At 41.2% G+C, this 22,255-nt stretch overlaps 1 protein-coding gene across 23 annotated transcripts in view; it reads left to right on the top strand.

Moving 5' to 3' along the window:
- LOC100010218 (casein kinase I-like) overlaps window positions 1–21,412 on the top strand; it is a 347,880-nt gene extending 326,468 nt beyond the window's left edge. For 15 of the 23 annotated variants that reach the window (XM_056809247.1, XM_056809241.1, XM_056809255.1 and 12 more), the window contains 2 exons: window positions 11,427–11,483; window positions 19,065–21,412. In XM_056809247.1, the coding sequence (XP_056665225.1) occupies window positions 19,349–20,497 (1,149 nt within the window). In that variant the 5' untranslated portion in view covers window positions 11,427–11,483; window positions 19,065–19,348 and the 3' untranslated portion in view covers window positions 20,498–21,412. The remainder of the gene's footprint in view (window positions 1–11,426; window positions 11,484–19,064) is intronic. The other 8 variants (XM_056809244.1, XM_056809259.1, XM_056809261.1 and 5 more) reach the window with 1 other exon arrangement.
- The last annotated feature ends 843 nt before the right edge of the window (window positions 21,413–22,255 follow it).

Genomic DNA, 22,255 nt, shown 5'->3' on the forward strand with positions numbered 1-22,255 from the left:
TACCAGATCCAGGGCCCCAGAAGGTAAGACAGGTCAAGTGTGAGAAAAGGAAGGAGTTGAGATAGGCAAATCCCCAAGTTCCAGGACCAACAGCATGGGCTGCGGAGCTGCGTAAGAGCAGAAGACTTCTCTTCAGCCTTCCTTCCTTCCTATAGTCCAGTTCTGGTAGAGACTAGAGTATGTGGATAAGAGTAGTGCATTGGCATAGGAGCTGGAAAGTTGTGGCACCGTCCTGCATGTCTAGCTGAAGAGTTTGGTTTGGATGTAATGGATTATAAAGAACCACTAAAGATTGGGAAACAGAAGAGTGATGAAGCCAGCATTCTGCATGAGGGCAAGTATGGGCCAAAGAGAAGCTATTCTGTGCTTCTCTAAGAAGCCAAGGGGCTGAGGCCTAAAGAGGCCAAGCTTCTAGCTCGAGGGGCCTTCATCTGAAAATAATTCTACTCCCTCTTCACTCTGCCAGCAGACCTGACAGTAGAAATCCTAGTTCTGCTCCAGAGCCCAAGCCTTAGATTCTTTCTGGTAACTGATACAGGTACACTTGGCCTCATGGTTCAGGCTGCCATGGGACTTTGTCCAAGTTAACATGTGCAGGAGGTCTTGGGGGTAGACACAGCTGATGGAGGAAAAGAAAAAGTCACTCAGTCCTGGATGGTATCCTTACCATCGCTCATTCACTTCCAATACTCTGCTTTTTGTTGTCTTGTCGGAGCTATTCTTTGTAGTGCAGACACCTTCAGGGGGAAATCTCATCAGGAAACTCAACTAGGCTCTACTGAGCAGGTGCTCACTGAAACCGCCTACTCATGCCCAGCCAAGTGGCAGAAGGTAGGATGGCTGCCCATCTCACAGCAAGCCTCAGGGGGTCTGGCCTTACTCTTGCCACCAACCTGCTGGGAGCCCCAAGAAAATCTTGCACGGTGTCCTCTGTGCATTCAGTTTCTTAGCTCCAGAAGGAAGGCTAATACTGTTTTCTACCTACGGCTTCATAAATATTTAAGAAGGATTAACAAATTGGAGAGGAAGATGCAAGTCATTTGGGCATCATTTAGCATAGCAGCTCACTCTCGGTTCGTTCTCTCCTGCTACTTTAGTGGCCCAAAGTGCCCCCAAGTACGCCCTGGTAGCAGCTTTCTAATCCAGCAGGTTCTGGCCCAATTTGTGGGAAGTGCTAAGTAAAAGACAGCAGCCCAGCATTAATGAGCCTTATTAACTAACCTACATAAACCTCCAGGGGGAAGTCCTCTCTAAGCTGGGGGAGAAGGAAGGAGAATCCCTGGAGGTGTGAAGCCTGGATTCCTTGTTTCAGTCTGTTGGTGCAAGCTGCAAGGGGTGTTAGATATGGCTCTACCTTCTGGGCATCTCCCCTGGGGCTGGAACGATACCCCTTAACTCGGGTCACTTGTCTTTGAGGATTCAAATATTGGAGTTAACTGTTGTCTACATATAGGTCAGTGACTGCTCAAATGAAGGAAAAAGCAAGTTTCATTGTTATTTGGGGCAGGGGCAGGGGCAGGGTGGCGAGGAGGGGTAAGGAAGTGGGGGGCACTAACCAGCATTTTGCAAAGCCAGAAGAGGAGAGCTGGAGTTCCACATTTCTGCTTTCACCTTTGTCAACACAACTGATTGAAATTCTACCCCAGTGCAAAAGATGAGTCAATGGAGTTCTCCAATACTCACCTGAATGACACTAGAGTAGAGAATTTGGCCCAGGAAAGTATCCCACACTCCTTTTATTTTAATTGAGTATGATGAGGTATTTAGGTTTACAATGGGAATGTGTAGGACTCTATTATGCAAATCAGTCCCCAAACTCTACAATTGACAAAAGGCATTTGTGTGTTTGACCACCCTGGAGAAAGGGCCCCTTATTTGGTTCCATAAAGCAACTAGGCCTGTGTAGCCTCAACATGAGTTTCCCTCCTGCATAGCTGGCTCCTAGGAGCTTCAAAGACCAGGTTCAACAGAATTTCGAGACCTGCCATCCTTCTGGTATGTGCCATTTGAGACCTTTACCTGGGTATTTTCCCCCTTGATATAACCCTACGCGCTATCTCAAACTCTCAGGGTTTCTCACTTTTCTAGCTGAAAGAACTTTTCATTCAAAGAATGCCAATAAGCCCAACTCAAACCATGCTGCCCATTGGCTAGTAAGCCCAAGTATACAGAGGTATGTTTTCTCAACCACCAATTCAGAGTTGCCCACACTCCCTTCCTGCTGTGTTCCATGTCACAGAGGTGAGGACTCCTATGGTTTGGGATGAAATAGCTGGTCAGAAGTGTCTAGTATCAAATAATTCCAGGTAGTGAGCTTCACACCTCCCCCCCCCCCCCAACCGGCAGGTGCTGAGATATGATGGAGAATTTATGCATTGTCGTTGTTCAGAGGAAATGCTCAAATTGGGCTTGTGGGTATTTGGGGCCCATTATTTCTACTGATATTTTTGAGTTCATGAAATCAGATTTTCTCATTAAAAGGGGAGGTGGAAGCCCATGAAACTTTTAAATTAAAAAAGCCTACTACTCGGTCTACCCAAGGTCTTCATTGCTCTTTGTTTTCCTAAAAATTCAGAAATCAATCTATCAGCAAGCACTCAAGTGCCTCTTGTGTATGAGGCACACTATGCTAGATGGTGGGGACACAAAGACACAAACCAAATAAGGCCTGCTCTCCAAGAGATTGCATTCCAGCTGAGGAGGAGGAGGAGGCAGCATGCAGTGTGCAGGAGCATACAGAACAGAGACAAAATGAGCTTGAGAAGGAGGGGAAGCCCGGTGGAGGAGGCCAGCTGAAGGGGGAGTGGAATGGGAGAAAGAAAAGCTGCCTGCAAGAAGTAGTACTTGAGCCAGGGTGCCAAGGCAACCAAGGATTCCAAGAAACAGGTGAAGAAAGAAGGCATTCTAGGCAGGAAGGAAAAGATAGAACAAAGGCATGGACCAAGAAGCTGGGTCAGTCCAGTGAGGTGGGGCCACATGATGACAAGCTTTCGGTGCAATAGTAGAGCTGTGTAGAAGATGGATTTGAGAAGGGAGATAACTAGAAGCATGGGATCAAGTCTGAGGCTACAACAGTAGTGTAGCTCCAAAGGCTTGAACTAGGCCAGGGACCCAGTGAATGGATAGATGTGAAATAGGCATGAAAGATGATAAGAATGTTGAATCAACAAGATTTGGCAACTGAATGGATAGCGACTAAACACTTACATTGTGCTTTAGGGTTTCCAAGTGCTTTATAAGTGTTGACTCATTTGATCTTCACACATACCTTGGGAGGTAAGTGCACTTATACCCATTTTTTAGGTGAGGATGATATAGATGCTGAAGTGCTTGGCAAGATTGCCCAGCAAATAAGGGCTCGAACGAGTGACTGAAATTCAGGTCTTCCTGACTGCCAAGTCCAACACTGGCCACCTAGCTATTGAAGGAAAGGTAAGAATTAAGGATGATTTGAAGATCTTACTCCTGTGTGGCAAGGAGGCTGGTGGTGCCATTAGAGATGAAAGGTAGGTAGGTGGGAGATGATCATGATTTTGAGTTAGAGATGCCTGTGGGATGTTTTGGTGGAGGTGACACCAGAATGCAGTCAGGGCCTTTGGGCTAGAGTTGAGAACTGATATGTAACTTTTGAGATGCACCCAAAGGTGCATAAAGGAAAACTGAAGCCATGGGGGCTGATGAGATTGTCAGTGGAGGGAGTTTATAGTGAGATGAGAAGAGAGTCCAGTATAGGGTTTGAAGGGTGCCTATGTTCATGAGCAGGGAGATATTTGAAGAACTAACAAAGGCGACTGAAAAGAAATGATCAGAAAGCTAGGAAGAGAAAACAAGGTAAGATAGAGCATCCAGGAGTACCTACGGTACTCTATAGCCTGTACACTACATAATTTATTGCTTCATGTTTAAGTCTTAATCATTGTATGCTTTTGACTCTAATTTTTAAGTATCTACCCTATCCCTGATCTACAATGGATACTTTTCTTCTGTCCTTTTGGAGGAGACCATAGATATGGGGCAAACCTAAGCTTTTTAAAAATTTCATTTATTTATTTAAATATTTTTCCATGTTTATATTTCTGTGAATCATTTTCTTTCCCGCCCCCCCTCCCAGAGCCAACAAGCAATTCCACTGGGTTGTACAAATGTTGTCACTTGATAGCTATTTCCATGTCATTCATTTTTGCCATAGAGCGATCTTTTAAAGCCGAAACCCCAAATCACATCCTCATATATACAAGTAATAAGTCATGTGTTTTTTCTTTTGTGTTTCTACTCCCATAGTTCTTTTTGTCAATGTGGATTGCATTCTTTCTCCTAATGATCTCTTTGAAAACCTTAGCTTTCTAGTGTGGTTGGCCCCCTACTTATTTTCTGGGTGATCTTGGGTAAGTCATACTGCATTCAGTGGGTCCCATTTTCTTCATTTATAAGAAGGAGAGAACCAAAAAGATGTTTTCTAAGGTTTTTCCTAAACTTACTTAAAAGTTCTAATTGTCTCCCCATGTCCTTCCTTGTTACATTCCATTCTGCATCTAACTTCTGTAATTACCTACTTTGAACTCCTCCTTGTTAGCTCCCTTATCAGCTTGAAAACATTGTCTGACTTAAATTCATATGTAAGCCAGACCCTTCTCTCAGCCATCCTCACCTGGACTTAGAATCCTTATTCTTTCCTCTTCTCTCACATCACCTGCTTGCCTGTTAGACTGATTTACCTTCCATTTCCCCTGAGGAGCAATGTGTCCTGCCACCACACCTTTGCTCTTGCCAGCTGTATCTTGTTAAAATGTTCTTCCCTTTCCTCATGACCAATCTCACTTCACAATCTTCTGGGATGGATCCCCACCAGCCTATTGATTCGTTCTTGTTCTCAGTACCCTTTGGCTCTTAGATTCGGTTTATAGTGACATATATTCATTGGAAATTATTGATTTGTTACTTTGCAAATGCCATCCTTGGTTGTGTCCTATATGTGTTGCTTTTGTCTAGATTTTTTTGACCCTTCAAGGACAAGGGACAGACTTCTTAAGTTCTGTCTTCTATAGGGCCCTGTGTTAAGGCTATCACATGCTGGGTAGTTAATAGCTCCCATCAGCAGACTGATTGCCGTCTCTTTGTGTCTATACGGAGCACGATTTGGGGGCAGACACAAGGGTGAACTTGGACAGAGTTCTCTTAGTTTATTTTCTTGCCCCTTCTCTGGCCTTCGGAATGCTGCCTCTGTGTCTTTAAAGATCCTGTGAAAATGCAACATTTCCCCTTCTCCACCCAATAATCTGTTTCCATTAGGAGAGGAACATTAAGGTTTAGAAATGAAAAGTCCAGAAACTGGAACCATTTAGAAATGCGCACAGTGAGGAAACAACATGGGTTTTTTCTCTTCATTCTTAATGAGTTTTTAACCCTGTGCCCCTTCCCTTCCTGCTGCATTGCAGAGGCTAAGGTGGGGAAGAGAAGAAATTTGATACATGCACCAATTCTGAAGAAGATCTGGAATCCATCATTTTGTTTCTAATTGACAGTGAGTGAAAGCCAGATACTCTCTGATCCAGTTACATTTGTCGTTTTTGGACGCCTTTATTGGCATTAGATCTATAAACACCAGCCGGTCATGATTAGAAGCTTGTGAACTGGAGGGAATTCAGTTTGCCATTAACTTTGCAGCGCCAGCTTCTAACCAAGTAACACGGTAGCTTGCAGGGCACTAACTGCTTGGGGAGCTTTCTTACATAGACTCCCAGCTCATCTCCCTGTTTGTTCTTTACCTTCTTAGTAGGTTCCTTCTGAACCTGGAAAAGCCTCCACCCTCCTGTTTGGGATTCAGTAGCCTGGACCACCATTACATGCAGGGCTCTCATCCTGCTCTCACGTTTACTTCTTACTCCACTCCTTCTCTGGAATTTACCTCTTTGCCAGCTGCTTTGCCCCCTCTAGGGCACCTTTCTCCCATTTCCAGCTACCCATTAGAACATCCTTCTTTCCTTGTATTTGTATGCCCAGCTTTTACCATAGTGCCAGACTTAATAAAAGCTCATTGCTCTGTCTCTCTCTCTCTCTGTCTCTCTCTCTGTCTCTCTCTCTGTCTCTGTCTCTGTCTCTCTCTCTCTCTCTCTCTCTCTCTCTCTCTCTCTCTCTCTCTCTCTCTCTCTCTCTCTTCCTCCCTCTCTCTGTCTCTCTCTTTCTCTGTCTCTCTCTCTCTCTGTCTCTCTCTCTGTCTCCCTCTCTGTCTGTCTTTCTCTCTCTGTCTCTCTCTGTCTCCCTCTCTGTCTCTCTCTGTCTCTGTCTCTCTTTCTCTCTCTCTCTCTCTCTCTCTGTATCTCTCTCTCCCTCTCTCCCTCCCTCCCTCCCTCCCCCAACAACAAGAACAGTAGTGTTGTTGACCCTGGTGGAGAACATCTTGGCAAAGATTCTGGAATGGTTTGTCACTTCCTTTTCCAGCTCATTTTACAGATAAGGAAACTGAGGCAACAGAGTGAAGTGACTTGTCCAGGGTTGCATAGCTACAAAATGTCTGAAGCCAGATTTGAACAGATGCATTCCTGACTTCAGGCCTAGCAACTAGCTTGCCCCATAAGTGCAATGGCTAGCATTTATGTAGCACCTTAATGTATCCAAAGCACTTTACCAATGTTATCTCATTTGATTATCTCAACAACTCTGGGAGGCGGGTGCTGGTATTAGGAAATTGAAACAGACAAAAGTGATGACTTTACGAAAGCCCTATAGCTAGTGGCTGTGGCCATATTTGAAAGTGGTGTTTCTGACTCTGAATCGCATGTTTTGTCTTTTCTTGTGCCACCGAGCTGCTGTGTGCATACATCTTCTCTCTGTCTCTTTCTCTTCACTTCCTTTATGCCTTTATATGGAGCCAAAGTGATGATTAGTTTTATAAAAGTGAAAGTAGTCCATGGAAAATATTACTTCCTGTGTGGGATTAGGGCAGTCTAGGAAAAAGCTCTCTTCTTCCTGCAGGAAGTGGCTTGTTCACTCAGAAACAGCAATGTCTCTAAGGAGTAGAGTATGTTAGATGAGTAAAGTCCACTGTGGGATTCAGTGAGTATATGTATGGACTCACTACAAAGTGAGCTACGTTCTACTCCACACTAGGTATGGAGAATAACAAATTTCAAGCTTGGCACGAGAGGCCACCCAGGCCCCAAGCTCCTATCTCCATTGGAAGAGCCTCAGCCCTAGACAAGAAGCTTGAGATAAAACAAATTGCTCAAATAATTATTTCAGGAGTACTTATGGTGTGCCTCCTGTGGGAGAGGGAGTAGGAAAGAAAAATGATATCCCCGGTACCCTCAAAAGGGATGGAATTGTAACATGTAACACAAATCAAGAGCACATTGAAGTGGGAGGAGAAACCAGTGTCACATGCTTGTTGGGGAAGACTGTTGGAAATAAGGCTTGAACTGGGCCTTGAATTAAAAAACAAATTTGATTTTTAAAAAAGTCAGTCCAGTATCCTTTGGGCTCACTTGGCAATTTTAACCCCTGGGAAGGGAAAGGAAGGAAGTATTTATTTCTTAAGGCCTTATTATGTGCCAGGCACATGGTATCTGCTTTATAAATATGATCTGATTTAGTCACTAGAATGCCCGAGTGGGGCACTAGTAGATGTTTCCTTTTGGAGCATAGCCTGATGGCTGCCTCTGTGACTAGAAAAAAACATTCCAGAGGTGTGAAGTGGGAGGAGAGCCAGCAGCATCACTCAGACTTCTGCCCTCTTGCATGCTCTTGTCATTTCCCCATTAGGTCCCACCATGCCTCCTTATAGAGCTACTCAGAGGCTCTGAGTGCATGACTAGTGAGGGAATGAGGCTGCCTCCTTGCCTGGTGGGCTCCCATCACGTTGGGGTCAGGACACTCACACTGTGCCGGGGGTGAATGAGACTTACTGTGAAGTTTTCCAAATGAAAGGGTAGCACCATTATTGGATTTCTTTCAATTAACCTTAATGTAACTGAACAGCATGGACGATAACAGCCAGTACTGGAGTTATTCTTCCAGATGTAGGATTCTCTGATAAGTTCATGAATCAAAATAATATATTCAGTAAGTGCAGAGAGTCCTGAGTGATGAGGCTTAGCATGGCTAAAGAATATGCCTGGCCACACTATTGCTATTTAGAGTATTTCCCTTTCTTGGTTAGACACACACCAAAGATGAAATGATGCACAGCCCCACCTTCATATTCCTAACAAGAGTTGTTTGTGTACCAGGAGCAATCTCCTCCAAATGGGAAAGCTCAAAGAAGAACCCTTCTGTGTTTTTAGTGGGACGTGCTGGTATCACTGGCCCCTGAGAACTTGAATTCCTTGCGTCCATTTTAAGGATGTGTAACTTCCAAATGCCACAGATTATTTTTTTCTTTATTTTATTCCAGTGAGAAATTTACACATCTTCCAAAGTTACATGATTCGTGTTGTCTCCCCCCCAAGTTGACAGGCAATTCCACTGGGTTATGCATGTATTATCACTCAATACCTATTTCTATATTATTCATTTTGTAATAGAGTGATCTTTTAAAAACCACAACCCCAAATCATATACCCATATGAACAAGTGATCAGTCATTTGGTTTTTTCCTGGCCTTTCTAACACCCAGAGTTCTTCCTCTGGGTGTGGAGAGCATCTTTCTCATAAGTCCTTCAGAATTGTCCTGGATCACTACATTTCTGTCAGTAGCAAAGTTGATCATCGTCCCACAGTGTTTCAGTCTCTCGTGTACAATGTTCTCCTGCTTTTGCTCATTATTTGTTTAGTGGCCAACATCTACCAGTTTAATACCTCAGATATATTTCATTTGGACCAGATGACTTCCTCAGAGGCACTTACATGCTTTCTCACTGCTTCTTCACTTCTCTTGGGGAACAACTCTGACAGCCTTTTTGTTCTGTGATTTCCAGTCCTCCGGGCAGCCAGTTAGAATTGACTAACTGCCTGCTATGGTTTTAGGCACTGTGCTAAGCCATAAGGTACAAATAAGGGTAAAGAGCAATAAACCAACAAAAAAGAGTCCCTGTAAGTTTCATTCTGCTTGGTAGAGAAAAGAAAAAGAGAATGAGCCACTCCTCTCCTATTTGCCCCAGCAAAGGCAGCCTCCCTTCTTAGAGCCTCCTTTTTCTGCCAGTATAACTTTAGAAATTCATTTTGTTGGCCCTCACTTTCCCTACCAGCTCATCCTGGGCTTCAGCTTTCCTGGCTCTGTTTTTAGAGGACCACATTACATTCTTATATTTCTCCTCCGTTCTCTGGCCTTATCTCCCTCTTATATTTCTTTTTGAATATATGTTTTACAAAATTCTTAATTTAAGCAGCACTCTGTTCACATTTTTAAGCATATAATGAATTTAACCTGCTGTTTGTTTGAACCTGAACTTTGAATTGACTTAAATATTTCAATATCCTCCTCTTTTGTTACTATTTTAGTTGGGGGGGGTGCAGCTCTACCCTCTCAAAGGTCTTGTGATTCCCTGCCTCCTCCAATGAAAAGCAGAGAAACAAACTTTGTTACAAACCAGTATAGTCAAGCCCTAGAATCTCACAGTGCTGTGTCCAATCAGTGAGTGTTTACTAAATACCTACTCTGTGCTGGAGCTACAAATACAGACAAAACCAGCCCTGCTCTGCAGAAGAGCACTGTCTGTTGAAGGAGAGGCACCTTGCAGTCAACCAGGTAAAAACAAACTTTTATACAGCATAAATTGGAGATATCTAAGGGGGAAGGCATTAAGACAGAGGGGGACTAGTAAAGCTTCTCAAAGAAAGTGGGACTTATGCTGAAACTTGAGGGAAACGAGAAAAACTAGAAAGGAGAGATGAGGAGGAAGCCTGTCTAGGACAGAGCCATAAGGGGCATTCTTAGCAGGTATGACATGGATGAAGATCCCACAAGTGAGACTGAAAAGGAGCAGACGGGTAGGTGGGGAAACGGGAGAGAGAAGAGACTAGCATTAAGAAGAGGGTGGTCTACTGTGTCAGAAGGTAAAATAATATTAGAAGCTAGTGTGCAGTGTTAAGAGAGTAAGGGGAAAAGAAGTTTGGCACCAATTAGATGGAGCATTCTCAAGAAGTGAGAGAGTGATAGCTAGCAAGAAGAGTTGGCTCAAAGGAGTGTTTCTTGAGAATGGGCATGCCTATAGGCAGCAGTCTGTTGGAGAAGATGAGATAGAATAGGGTCATTTGTGCATGTTGAGGAGTTTTCTTAGGCCCAGAAAAGGGCAGCCTCCGTGTGTGAGACAAGGGTGAAAGAGATAGTAAACATAGGTAGTGCCTGTGTGCCAGGCACTGTGCTGAACTCCTGATAATTATGTGAGGTGAAGAAGAGAGGAGAAAAGAGAACTCTTGGCAAATGACCATTCTCAAAAATACATATCTCCTGTGCCTTGAGGCTGGCTTATCTCTTACAGGAGGTAGGTAACTTAGCCCTTAATTTAGCCATAGGCCCTTTGTCATAAAATTGCTAAATTTTTCAGTTGGCCCTTTTTTTTTGCTAAATTGTTATTATGTAAATATTCTCTTAATTCTGTTTACATCACTCTGCATATGTTCCTACATCCCAGGATCTTTTAGTTTTTTTTAATGATATAGGAATATTCCATTACATTTATAACCCACAGTTTGCTTAGCCATTTCCCAGTTGATAGGTGTTTTCTTAGTTTGCGTTTTACTGTTCTTTTCTTTTTTTACTGTTAATCCCTTGTTTCACATCAAAAAGTTTGTTTTGCTTGAGTATATTCACTCTATGATATTATCATTCCTCAAACAATCCCTCTACCTATCCCTGTATTTTTCTGTGGAGTTTCATGTATTTCTTCACCAAACTGCAGTGTGGGTTTGTGTGTGTGTACTCGGTCCTCCGTTATTTATTCTGATGTCTCCCTCTCAACCCTTTCTTCTATTTTGTATATTCTTATGTACTCTAATTATGAAAAATTGGAAGAGCTTTGCCATTCCTCCCAATTTCTAGACTGATGTATTTCTTTTACCTTCCCTTTTTCTTTCTCCCCTTAAAACTTTTGGAATAAAACTGATTCCCAACATCCTTGATTTTTCTGAATTAGCTCCCTCAATGCTCTGTGAAGACATTAAAGTTCTGAAGGGAGACTTGCTTCTGCTCCCTGTCTCAGAATGTTAGCAGTGACTCATCATACGATCCCTTTTCTTGCTCAAATAGATTTACCTTTCAATATTTCTGTTCAGTCTTTTGTTTATATTTCAAAGTTCCTACTCAGATTTGGTCCTACTCTGCTTTGCAGGGTGCATTATTCTTGATTGTAAGCCTTTACATTTTGACATTTGGAATATCATATTACAAGATTTTCTCCTTTATTGTAGTTGCTGACAAGTTTTATGCAATTCTATCTGTGCTTATTTGGTCCTACTTGTAGTTCTTTGATTGTTGTACTCTTTCTTTCTAGCTGCCTGCAGTGTTTGTTCCTTGACTTGGAAACCTCTGGATTGTGCAGTGTTTTTCGGTAGGTGTACATTTTTTCCATCTTCACTTTGTTCTCTAGTTTCAGCAGATCTGGGAAGTTTTCAATCATGGCTTCCTGAAATACAGTGTCAAGCAGCTTTGAAAGCTACATGTTGAATTTACTATGTTTTAAAAAGAAAAGCAAGCCATACATAATAGAGACTTGCAGATTCCTATATATTCCCTTTTAAAATTATTTTTGTACAATGTAAATGCCCATTTTATTTGGTATTTATTAAGCTGAGAATAAAAGCACATTTTAATAAAGGAAAGATAATGCCCAGGTTTTTTTTTTCATCATCAGATATCTCACTAAGTCTGATAACTCTTAAATCCTGTCTCCTTAAATTATTTCTAGGTGTGTTGTTTTTAAGAGCACATAACTTTTCTTTTTTTAATATTTTAATTTATTTTAATACTTTTTTACTGTCTCAAGAAGTCATTGATTTCTGTTCAACCTCTTTTAGTTTTTCAGTTACTGCATTGCTTGGGTCGGTTTGACCATTTCTGCTCTAAACTAAGTTTTCTCCTTCCAATTATTTGATCCTGAGCTTGAATTTCAGTTTTTAGATTTTTCTTTTCTTTTCTATGTATTTATTTAGTCCTTGTAGAAAATTCACTTTTTTGTCTTTTCTCTTTAATTTGGGGGATCCTCTAGATCCACAGTCAATCAGCCAGTACATTTGTGTTGCTATCTTTTGTTTTTGAATCCCTCAAATTTTCCTATCTCTTCCCTCTGTGTCCCTGAGAGCTATCTCACATAACAAAAAAAATTGTTTTAAGGAAAAAAGGAAAGCAATGATGGAACGTATCTTCTTTTATCTCTTTGAGGACCTGATTATGTTTTATAATTTTGAAACATTCATTTTCTTTTTTTTTCAGTTTATTTACCATGTTCCTTTTTATTTGCTGTGGCAACACTATGTGTTATATGAACATGGTAGCCTATCATGGCTCTACTTTTATAGCCCTGTTCAATGGATGTAACTACAGACAACAGTAAAATCCTTTGTTATTTTCACTAGTGAAAATATCTATTTAATTTCTCTTTTGTTTCCCAGTGTACCAAAGACAATAGATCCCTATTGTGATGGAGCACATAAAATGTGCGTGGGTATTTTAAAGCTGTTAAAATTATGTAAATGTGTTTTCCATAACTTTACATGTATAAATATTGTTATATAGCTTGCTTTCTCATTCAGTGGGGAGTGGAGCTAGAGGGAGAGAATTTGGAACTCAAAATTTAAAGAAATGAATGCTCCAAATAAATTAAATGGTGGCTAGTCGTAAGGCACTTACATGCCTGAACCTAGAATTTTCATTTTGGCTTTGGCTTCTTCTACTTTTTGGCAGGACTGCTCTTTTTTTCTAGATTTAATTTATTCTAGAAACTATTTTTTTTTCAGTTTAAAACATTTCATCTTTTATTCATTTGTTTGGGGTAGAATACCTCAGGGCATTGAAATAAAATGTGTCCATGATGGAATCGCTAGGTGCCATAGTGGGTAAAATGCTGGGCCTGAAGTTAGAAAGACTCATCTTTTTGAGTTCAAATCCACCTGATGTGTGACCCTGGGGAGTAAAAAGAACTGGAGAAGTAAATGGCAAGAAAACCCCAAATGACAGCACAAAAAAGTCGAACACAACTGAGAAACTACTAAACAAAAACAGTAATAAACAGATTCCTAAATGGAAAGTTGACAAGTCATAGGAGGAAAGCTTGATTATGGAAACACTCTCATAATTTCAAATCCTAAGATATCACATAGCTTTAAACAGTAGATCAGCTACAGAGACAACTCTCTTCTCTACTCTTGCCAACTAATGTATAAGCTGAGTAATTTTATGGTGATAACTGGCTTCCTACTCCATATGAAGTATGCCCTTGCCATTGAGTTCATCTCATTCATATTCATAGTTATGATCTCTAACCATGTATTTACCTCCAGCCTGTCTTCCCACAACCACTTCAACATTGACTATTCTCATATTTTGTCTTTTTAGAATTTTGTGAGTGTGAGGCAAAACCTACGGGTTGTTTCTGATGTATATTCCTCATTATTTTTGATTTAGATCATTCTTTGGTCTAGTTAATAGTCTTCCATTCTTCTTTTGAGAATGGTTTGTCCCTATTCTTTGACTTCTTTATCTTTTTAGCTTTATGTGCCAAATTTTGACTTTGTACCAGGCCTAGGCTCTACTTTTATCTGTACTTTTGAGTGGAGGTACTTGGGTCTGGTATCTGGGTCACATGGTTGCTGGGCTGACCTCTCAGGTTTAGACCTCCTTTGATAAGTGGAGTTTAAATCACTGGATCTTGAGGGGCTTGAATAGTGTTTTAGTACAGAGGACTTGGGGATCTTGGAGTCCTTGGCCCGTGGGTGCTCTGTCCTAAAGAGGTTTATTCCCCCATTTGTTCTTAATGCTCTCAAAGCACTGGACGCATTCCAAAACTCTCAAAGGTTTCTTGAAGTTTGTTTCTTGGTATTGGTTTCAAGCCCCCAATGGTACTTCCTTGAGAGAACAGTATGCTCTCGTTGCCTCCATATGTAGAAACCTGCAGGATACTGTCTCTGACCATCCCAGGTGGCTGCCATCTTTTTGCCTTGTTCTAGTTTTTGCTTTTACTAGTGCTCATGAGCTTCTAGCTGGCCTTTTGTGCAGTTCTGGGTTAAAGAAGCTAATGTAATTTCTCATTGGATTGCTTAATCATTATTCATTTAACCTAGTGCAGTTTTAGGCTCTTACTTGAGTATGTATGCGAGAGCTAAGCTGCCAGATTAACATGTATTCTACACATCAGCCAAAATCTTCTTAAGGCACCAGTATAGAGAAAGATATCAAACTTGGAGTTAGGAGAGGCCTGGGCTTACCTCAGATACTAATTGTATGACTATTAAGTTAAACAATTCGCCCCACAGAGCCTCACTTTTACCATCTATATAATGGAAATATTCATAGGTGACACAATAGATTTGATCTTCCTAACAACTTTATGATATAAAATGCTCACACTTTTAAAAGAGCTTTTAAAAAGTAAGCTATTGCAGTTATGTCCAAAGGGTTTTAAAAGACTACATGCCCTTTGAGCCAGCCATACCAATGCTAGCTCTGTATCCCAAAGAGATTAAAAAAAATGGAGTTGGATCTGTTTGTACAAGAATATTCATAGCTGCGCTTTTCATGGTGGCAAAAAACTAGAAATGGAGGAGATGTCCTCCAATTGGGGAATGGCTGAACAAATAATAGTATAGGATGGTGATGGAACACTATTATGTTCAAAGGAATGATGAATTGATGGATTTCCCTAAGAACTGGGAAAACCTCCATGAACTGATGCATAGTCAAATGAACAGAACCAGGAGAACATTATACACAGAGACTGAAACATTATGGGGCGATCACATGTAATAGACTCTGTGACTAACAGCAATACAGTGATCAAGGGTATATGACTGGGGTTTCGGTTTTTAAGAGATCACTCACAAAAGTGAACAATAGAGAAATGAATTTTGAGTGATAATACATGTATAACCCAGTGGAATTGCTTGTTAATAATAATTGAGAAAGTGAGACAAAAAACATGAATCATGTAACCTTTGAAAATGTATATGTAAATTTGTCACTGGAATAAAATAAATTCAAAAAAAAGAAAAAGAAAGGGCCACTTAAAATGAAATTTAAAAATTAAGCTATTATTATTATTAATGATAATATTACTATATCTCTTCCTATGCAAAGTCTGTTGGCCCCATATTACATCTAGGAGGGACCGTAACATATCCAGGCTCATGCTTTAGGTCTCCACAATCTGACTGCTATCTACTTTTCTAGTTTGCACAGTGGTTAGAGCACTGGAATCAAGAAGACCTAAGATGAAATCCCAATTCAGATATTTACTAGCTCTGTGATCTTGGTTATGCCACTTAATCTCTTTTCCTCAGTTTCTTCCTCTCTAAAATGTAGATAATAGTTTTTAAGCTCTCAAAGTTGCTGTGAAGATCCAATGAGATAATATTTGAAAGCACTTAGCACAGTGCCTGGCAGACAATAGGTACTTTATAAATGATAGTTATTTTGTTAATTCCTACTTCATATTGTCGTTATTCTTGAACTCTTCATTTCATCCAAGTTATAAAAGCTGCATTCCAAACGTAGCATTCCCTGTGATTCTTCATTGAATTTGTCCAAACTGTTCATTATAGTTTGGTTGGAATGCCTTCCCTCTTTTCTTATCTCTGCCCCCTTAGTGTCCTTATTTTCCCTCAAGGCTCAGCCTAGACCACAGTCACTTGGTAAAGGCTTCTCTGATTTCTTTTCTCCCTTTCTCCTCTGACCCCTATTAATATTTTTACCCTCTTCAAACAGTCTGCATTTACTTGTCTGCTGTGGGAATGTTTTATTCTCACAGTAAGAGTATAAGCTCCATGAGGGCAGAGGAAAAATACTTTTGGTTATTATTGGCTATGAACCTATAATTTCCTTTCTAGTACCCCTCAGTGTACATTTCAAAACATGGGCTTCCAATGATGAATCCAGAAGACTGGCTTTATTTTGTTCTAGGTAGATATGAGCTCGTGGCAAGGGATAGTCCTTTTTTAAGAAGTAGGCCATGTCTAAATTCTGCTCACTTGCCCCTTGTCTTCCTTCTCACTTTTGTTGCCAAGTCTGAGCCAGGATGGATATCCGACCAGATGAAACATGGTGCCTGTATACTGCAGTATCTTAATTGTGAGAGAGATTCCATGACTCCTTATTATTCAAATGTGGATTGGAGCACTTGGGCTTTGGAGGATCTTCAGAATTGAGGGCTTCAGAATGCCATTAGTGAAATAGCCAACCAGATTACGAGAAAATCTACATATGAAACAAGCCTCTGAGATATCCCACCATGCGGTTCTAGCCAGTGGCTGATAAATGACTTTCTTTTGTTCTGGTGGGAGCACATGCATGACTTGCCTGAGTTTAGATAGACTAATTTCGCAGAACCCAAGAGAAGGAGAGAGTGTCTACTTACTTCAGAGGACCCAGGACCTAGAGTGGCTGATATGAAGATCAAATCAGAGTTATGGGATCAGATTGTTAGAACTTTCTGGTCTCCCTGTTGATGGAAATCTCCAGGTAATAAAAAGGCCAAGAAGATGGGGCTAGTGCCAGGAGCCAAGATACTTAGGAAACTGAGTAAATGCACTTCTGGAATTCTTTTTGTATCATCTGAGAGAGACCTCCTGTGTGGCATAGTGTGTGTATATATATATATATATATATATTCTCACTTTTAACACATACTATCTGTGTGACTCTGGGCAATCAATTTCTCATCTCTGAACTTTAGTTTTCTCAGCTATTAAGTGGGGACCATAATACCCATAGTACCTGATTCTCAGGGTTGTGAGGCTCCAATGAGGTAATACCTGTATAATGTTTTGCAAATGTTGGAATATTGTATGCATACACTAGTTATTGTTATTATTCTTATTCTACCCCATTGGCTAGGGACCATCAAGGTGCCAACTCCTTAGAATTCTTATGGTGCCCCTCTTCAGGAGACTGAGAACTAGAACCTTTCTCATCTCCTTGACTCAGACAACCGAACCATGTCAGCGGCTAAGAATAAGAAGATTGGTCTGTTACTTTATCTATATTGGGCAGTCAGGTAAACTACTGTGCCCAAATGCCTAATGCCACGGGCAATCTAATTCTACTCTCCCTGCCCCCTTCTTTTACAGTATGCAAAAACCTTTAGTTCACTTGAACCCAAATTTAGTCTATGTAGATATATCTGGTGGGGCACCTACGTGGTACAGTGGATAGAGTGGCACGCCTGCAGTCAGGAAGACTCATCATTTTGAGTTCATACTCAACCTTAAAAACTTACTAGCTATGTGCCCACAGCAGCTCACTTTGCTATGTTTGCCTCAGTTCCTCATCTGTAAAAAATGAACTGGAGAAAGAAATGACAAAGTGCTCCAGTATCTTTGCCAAGAAAACCTGAAATGGGATCATGAAGAGTCACACAGGACTGAAATGACTGAACACCAATGTCCTCTAGCCAAGCTTTGCAGAAGTCTGAATTTTTGTGGTTCTTGCTTGAGTGTTCTGCTGTTGCAAAGACGTTCTCTGTTTCTCTTATTACTTTTACCAGGCACTATCCTCAGCAGAGATTAAAATGATCCTAATTCTCTGTCAGAACAGTCCTAATTTTCTTCATGGAGTTGGCCTTATGGTCCTTCCCCTAATACAAGCAGATGACCTGACAACTCCCCCAGAACATGACTATAGGCTAGTGAGGAAATGGCAGCTCTATTATGAGCAGTGATTCCATTTTGAAAGGTTAATCATCATCTACGAAGGGGTAGAGAGCACTTCTTTCGTGTAGGGCATTGGCCAACAAGTTAGAGAAATTAAGTGTTTACATAATTGAAATTATTTTCCCTTGAGGGGATTAAAGGCTTTTGAGAGTTATATGAAAAAACGCTCCAAATCACTAATGATTAGAGAAATGCTCATTAAAAGGTACCACCTCCCACCCATCAGTTTGGCTAACGTGATAAAAAAGAAAATGAAAACAATGGAGGGAATATGGAAAATTGGTTTAACTGGATATTGGTAGAATCATGAGCTGCTCAGATCTTTTTGAGAACAATTTTGTACTGTGCTCAGAGGGCTATAAAACTGGAGACCCTTTGGCCCAGCAATACCACTACAAGGCCTACCCCCCAAAGGATCAAAGGAAAAGGAAAAGGACCCCTACCATACAAAATGTTTACCCTAGTTCTTTCTGTGATGACAAAGAAGTGGAAATTGAGGAAGGGATGCCCATCAGTTAGGAAATGGCTGAGCAAGTTATGGTAGATGATTGTCATGGGGTAGCGTTGTGCTGTAAGAATGAGGAGGCGGTGGATGGTTCTAGAAAAACCAGAGAAGACTTGTAGGAACTAATGCAGAGTGAAGGGGGCAGAACCAGGAGAACAATTCACAAAGGAACAGCAATATCCTATAGAGAAGTAATCTTTAAAGACTTAATGACCAGTTCCAAAGAATTCATGATGAAATATGCTATACCCCTCCAGAGAGAAGACCGATGGACTTAGAATACAGATTGAAGTTTGTTTTGTTCTTTCCTTTTTTGAACAGAGTTAATGAGGGTATTTGTTTTGCATGACGATACATATTTGTAATGGGTTTCCTATTTCTTGCCTTCTGAAGGGCTAGGGAAGTTGGTGGAGGGGAAGGAGAGGAATCTAGAACTGAAGAGAAAATTGAATATAAAAAATGAAGTTGAGAGTCAGATTGTAGAGTTAAGAAGAGAAAGGAGAGGAAATGAAGGGCACTGATAATAGGCAGATTTTTCTAGTGGTACAACCATGAAAAGGAGAAATGTAGGTTGGATGGCAGCTAGTGAGAGTTAAAAGGTTTAGTGAAAGGGCTTTTAAAATCTTGTTGTGAAGATCATCAAGGGAGGGGCATTAAAGTCATACAGGAAGCCAGAATAGGAGGGATGATCTTTTTATTTCCTGTAAGATCCATTGGTGGCAGAAAGTAATATTATAGCACCACCTACTCTTTATCCATCTTGCAGCTGGTGCACCTGCCTGAAATTTTCAAGCCGGTCCAACTCGGGAGAAGCTGCTGGACCTTGTTCTACCGTTGATCTGCGGCAGAGAACATCCCCAACTTCTCGTTAGCGGCAGCGGCAGCGGCAGGCGTCCAGGGTTCTTGGGACTCTGGTATCACCTTGACTTTTGTGTTGTATTTTGTGCCACTGTCTGTAGTTCCTGTGATCTTGGGCCTAGTGGGTGTATCTTGCTTTGACCCATCTCTCTCTGAGCAAGTCAGGGTTCCCCGTCAGCTCACACTTACAGAATGGCGAGCAGCAGCAACAGCTGCACTAATAATATCCTCAGTTCCGAGTTTATTGTTGGAGGAAAATATAAATTGATCAGGAAAATTGGGGCCGGCTCCTTTGGAGATATCTATCTGGCCATCAATATCACCAATAATGAAGAATTGGCTGTGAAGCTAGAATCTCAGAAGGCCAGACACCCACAGCTGCTGTATGAAAGCCGGCTCTATAAGCTTCTTCAGGGTGGGATGGGCATTCCCCGAACCCGCTGGTATGGTCAGGAGAAAGAATACAATATCCTTGTCATGGATCTACTTGGGCCTAGTCTTGAAGACCTCTTCAATTTCTGTTCCCGTAAATTCACGTTGAAAACCGTCCTGATGTTGGCTGACCAGATGATTAGCAGAATTGAATATGTTCATACAAAGAACTTTATTCACAGAGACATTAAACCAGATAATTTTCTGATGGGTATTGGGCGCCCTCGAAATAGGGCTGCTGGATCTGCAGCAGGAAAGAGAAAAAGAGGCGGGGCAGCTGCCAATCGGGCTCAGGACCCATCTTTTTCAGGATTAAACCAGTTATTCCTTATTGACTTTGGTTTGGCTAAACGCTACCGAGACAACAGAACGAAGCAACACATACCCTACCGAGAAGATAAAAATTTCACTGGCACTGCCCGGTATGCCAGCATCAATGCACACCTGGGCATTGAGCAGAGCCGTAGAGATGATGTAGAGTCCTTGGGCTATGTCTTGATGTATTTCAACAGGAGCAGCCTGCCCTGGCAAGGAATAAAGGCGGCAACCAAGAAGCAAAAGTATGAAAAAATTATTGAAAAGAAGATGTCCATCCCTGTTGATATTCTGTGTCAGGGGTTTCCAACAGAATTTGCCATGTATCTCAACTACTGCCGTGGCCTTCGCTTTGAAGAAGCACCCGATTACATGTACCTGAGGCAGCTATTTCGCATCCTCTTCAGGAGCCTGAGCTACAAGTACGACTTCATGTTTGATTGGACACTGCTGAAGCAGAAAGCAGAGCAGGAGCAGGCAGCCTCGTCCTCGGAGCAGGGACCGCAGACCCAGCCCCCTCCACCACCTAAACAGACCAAACCAAGAAGAGTAACCAGAAGAGTTTCCAAGCAAGAGGAGGAGCAGATGAAGTAAAGCTGACGTTAGATCCAGAGTGCAACTTGTTATTCCCCAAATTAGTTTCATACATATTCTTGCCAGTGATTGTGGGCAACCATTTATTTGTGGAGAAGTTACTTAATTTCAGCATAATTTGGCTGGTCAACATTCGTGATGAGCTATAGCCACCGTAACTGTTAATACATTAACTATAAATGTTAATATTGAGGTAGTGAACCATGGTTTTAGTTTTCTATTGCGTTTTTTTCCTAGTGAAAAGTTACTTAAATGTTTGACGTTCAGGTGGTGGAAAATTGTGCATATGACAATTTTTGATATCTTTTCTTTTGAACCTTAATGTTTTGAGATCTTGTTTCAGAAGTATAGCCTAAAGTTGCCAACTGCAGTTGTTATAATTGTAAATGCTCATAATTGTGCACTCTTGGGGTATTTACCCTCCTTGATGTTTCAAAGTTGTAAACGTAAACATTCTTAAAATTGTTAACTTCAATGTGCAAGCCAGCCAACAGGGTAGCAACCAAAGATTTCAGTTTTTAAGTATATGAAAGACTGTGCCTGCTTACTGTGCTAGAAATAACAGCATTTAAAGTGAAGATTTAAGAAAAACTTAGTGACTACTAGATATCTTTAGGATTCCACATTAATGCTAATGTTCTTGGTTTAAAAAAGAAAAGCAGTATGTTTCTCCCAGAAATTTAGTTAACATCCTAGAAATGAACATATGTGCAAGTTGCTTAGATAAATGTTAAGTACTGTGAACTTCTCTATGACCTGGAATTATGTTTTGATTTTGAAATTGAAAATTGTTTGCTGTGAGGAAAATACTTAATAAAAGAAAAAATTGCTTTGCTAATTTACTTTGGAATCAATCTCTTCAATGTTTAAAGTGTTTCTTGACTATTATTGAATAAATCATTCCTTTGCAAATCATTTTAAGTTGACTGTTACATCATTTTTTTCTTTTCTTTACAAAACAGTAAGGGCAGAGGAGGTGGGCAAATTAGGCAGTAGACAAGGAGAGACTGAAGATGGGGGGGCCAAGGGCAGAGAGGGATGATGGATTGAAGAAGAAAAGAGATGTTATTAAGGTTATGTGTGGGGAGGGGAAGCCTTGGGGGGGAAAGAAGGGACTCCCTCTTCATGAGAGAGGACATAATACATACTGATATCAGAGAAGAGAAGAGGAAAAAAAGGGAATTCAAGGTAAATGCCCTCCATCTCCCTGATGTTTTTGTCCATTGTACTCAAAGAAGGCCAAAAATACCATCGCTGGTGAAGTCCTGTGACTCGAGCAGCAAATGAATTGAAGTGAGGCGGAGCTGCACAGAGACGTCGGTCTCACTCTCTGTTCCAGTCATCAAAGTCCAGTGGCAAGACAAAGTGAAGACAACTACTGATATCTTGGGGTGCAGAGGATGGCCTTGGCTTTCCCAGTGTTTAACCAAACTCTTAAAGTATTTTATAGCATTTCCTTCCTCCCTGGAACAAGTTATTCTCATTTGCCCCTTCTGTTGGAAGCAGGTGGGGGTGGGAAAGGGATACGCTTGGGGGTAGACATCCCCCCAACTCACCGAAAGGTGTAAGACATGTTAGTTACCCTCAGATTGCCAAGACAGCTTACCTTGATGTGGCCACTGTGCTGAATTTTCGGGGCCATGGGTGAGAGAGCTCAGTGGCGAGGCAGGTGGACATTAAAGATGGATGGGCCACCCTGAAAAGAGCTTGGCAATCCCTCACACCAGAGGTACTAGTCTTCCTTGAAAGCCCTGTATA

Source organism: Monodelphis domestica, chromosome X, assembly GCF_027887165.1.
Source record: "Monodelphis domestica isolate mMonDom1 chromosome X, mMonDom1.pri, whole genome shotgun sequence".
Lineage (NCBI taxonomy): Eukaryota > Metazoa > Chordata > Mammalia > Didelphimorphia > Didelphidae > Monodelphis > Monodelphis domestica.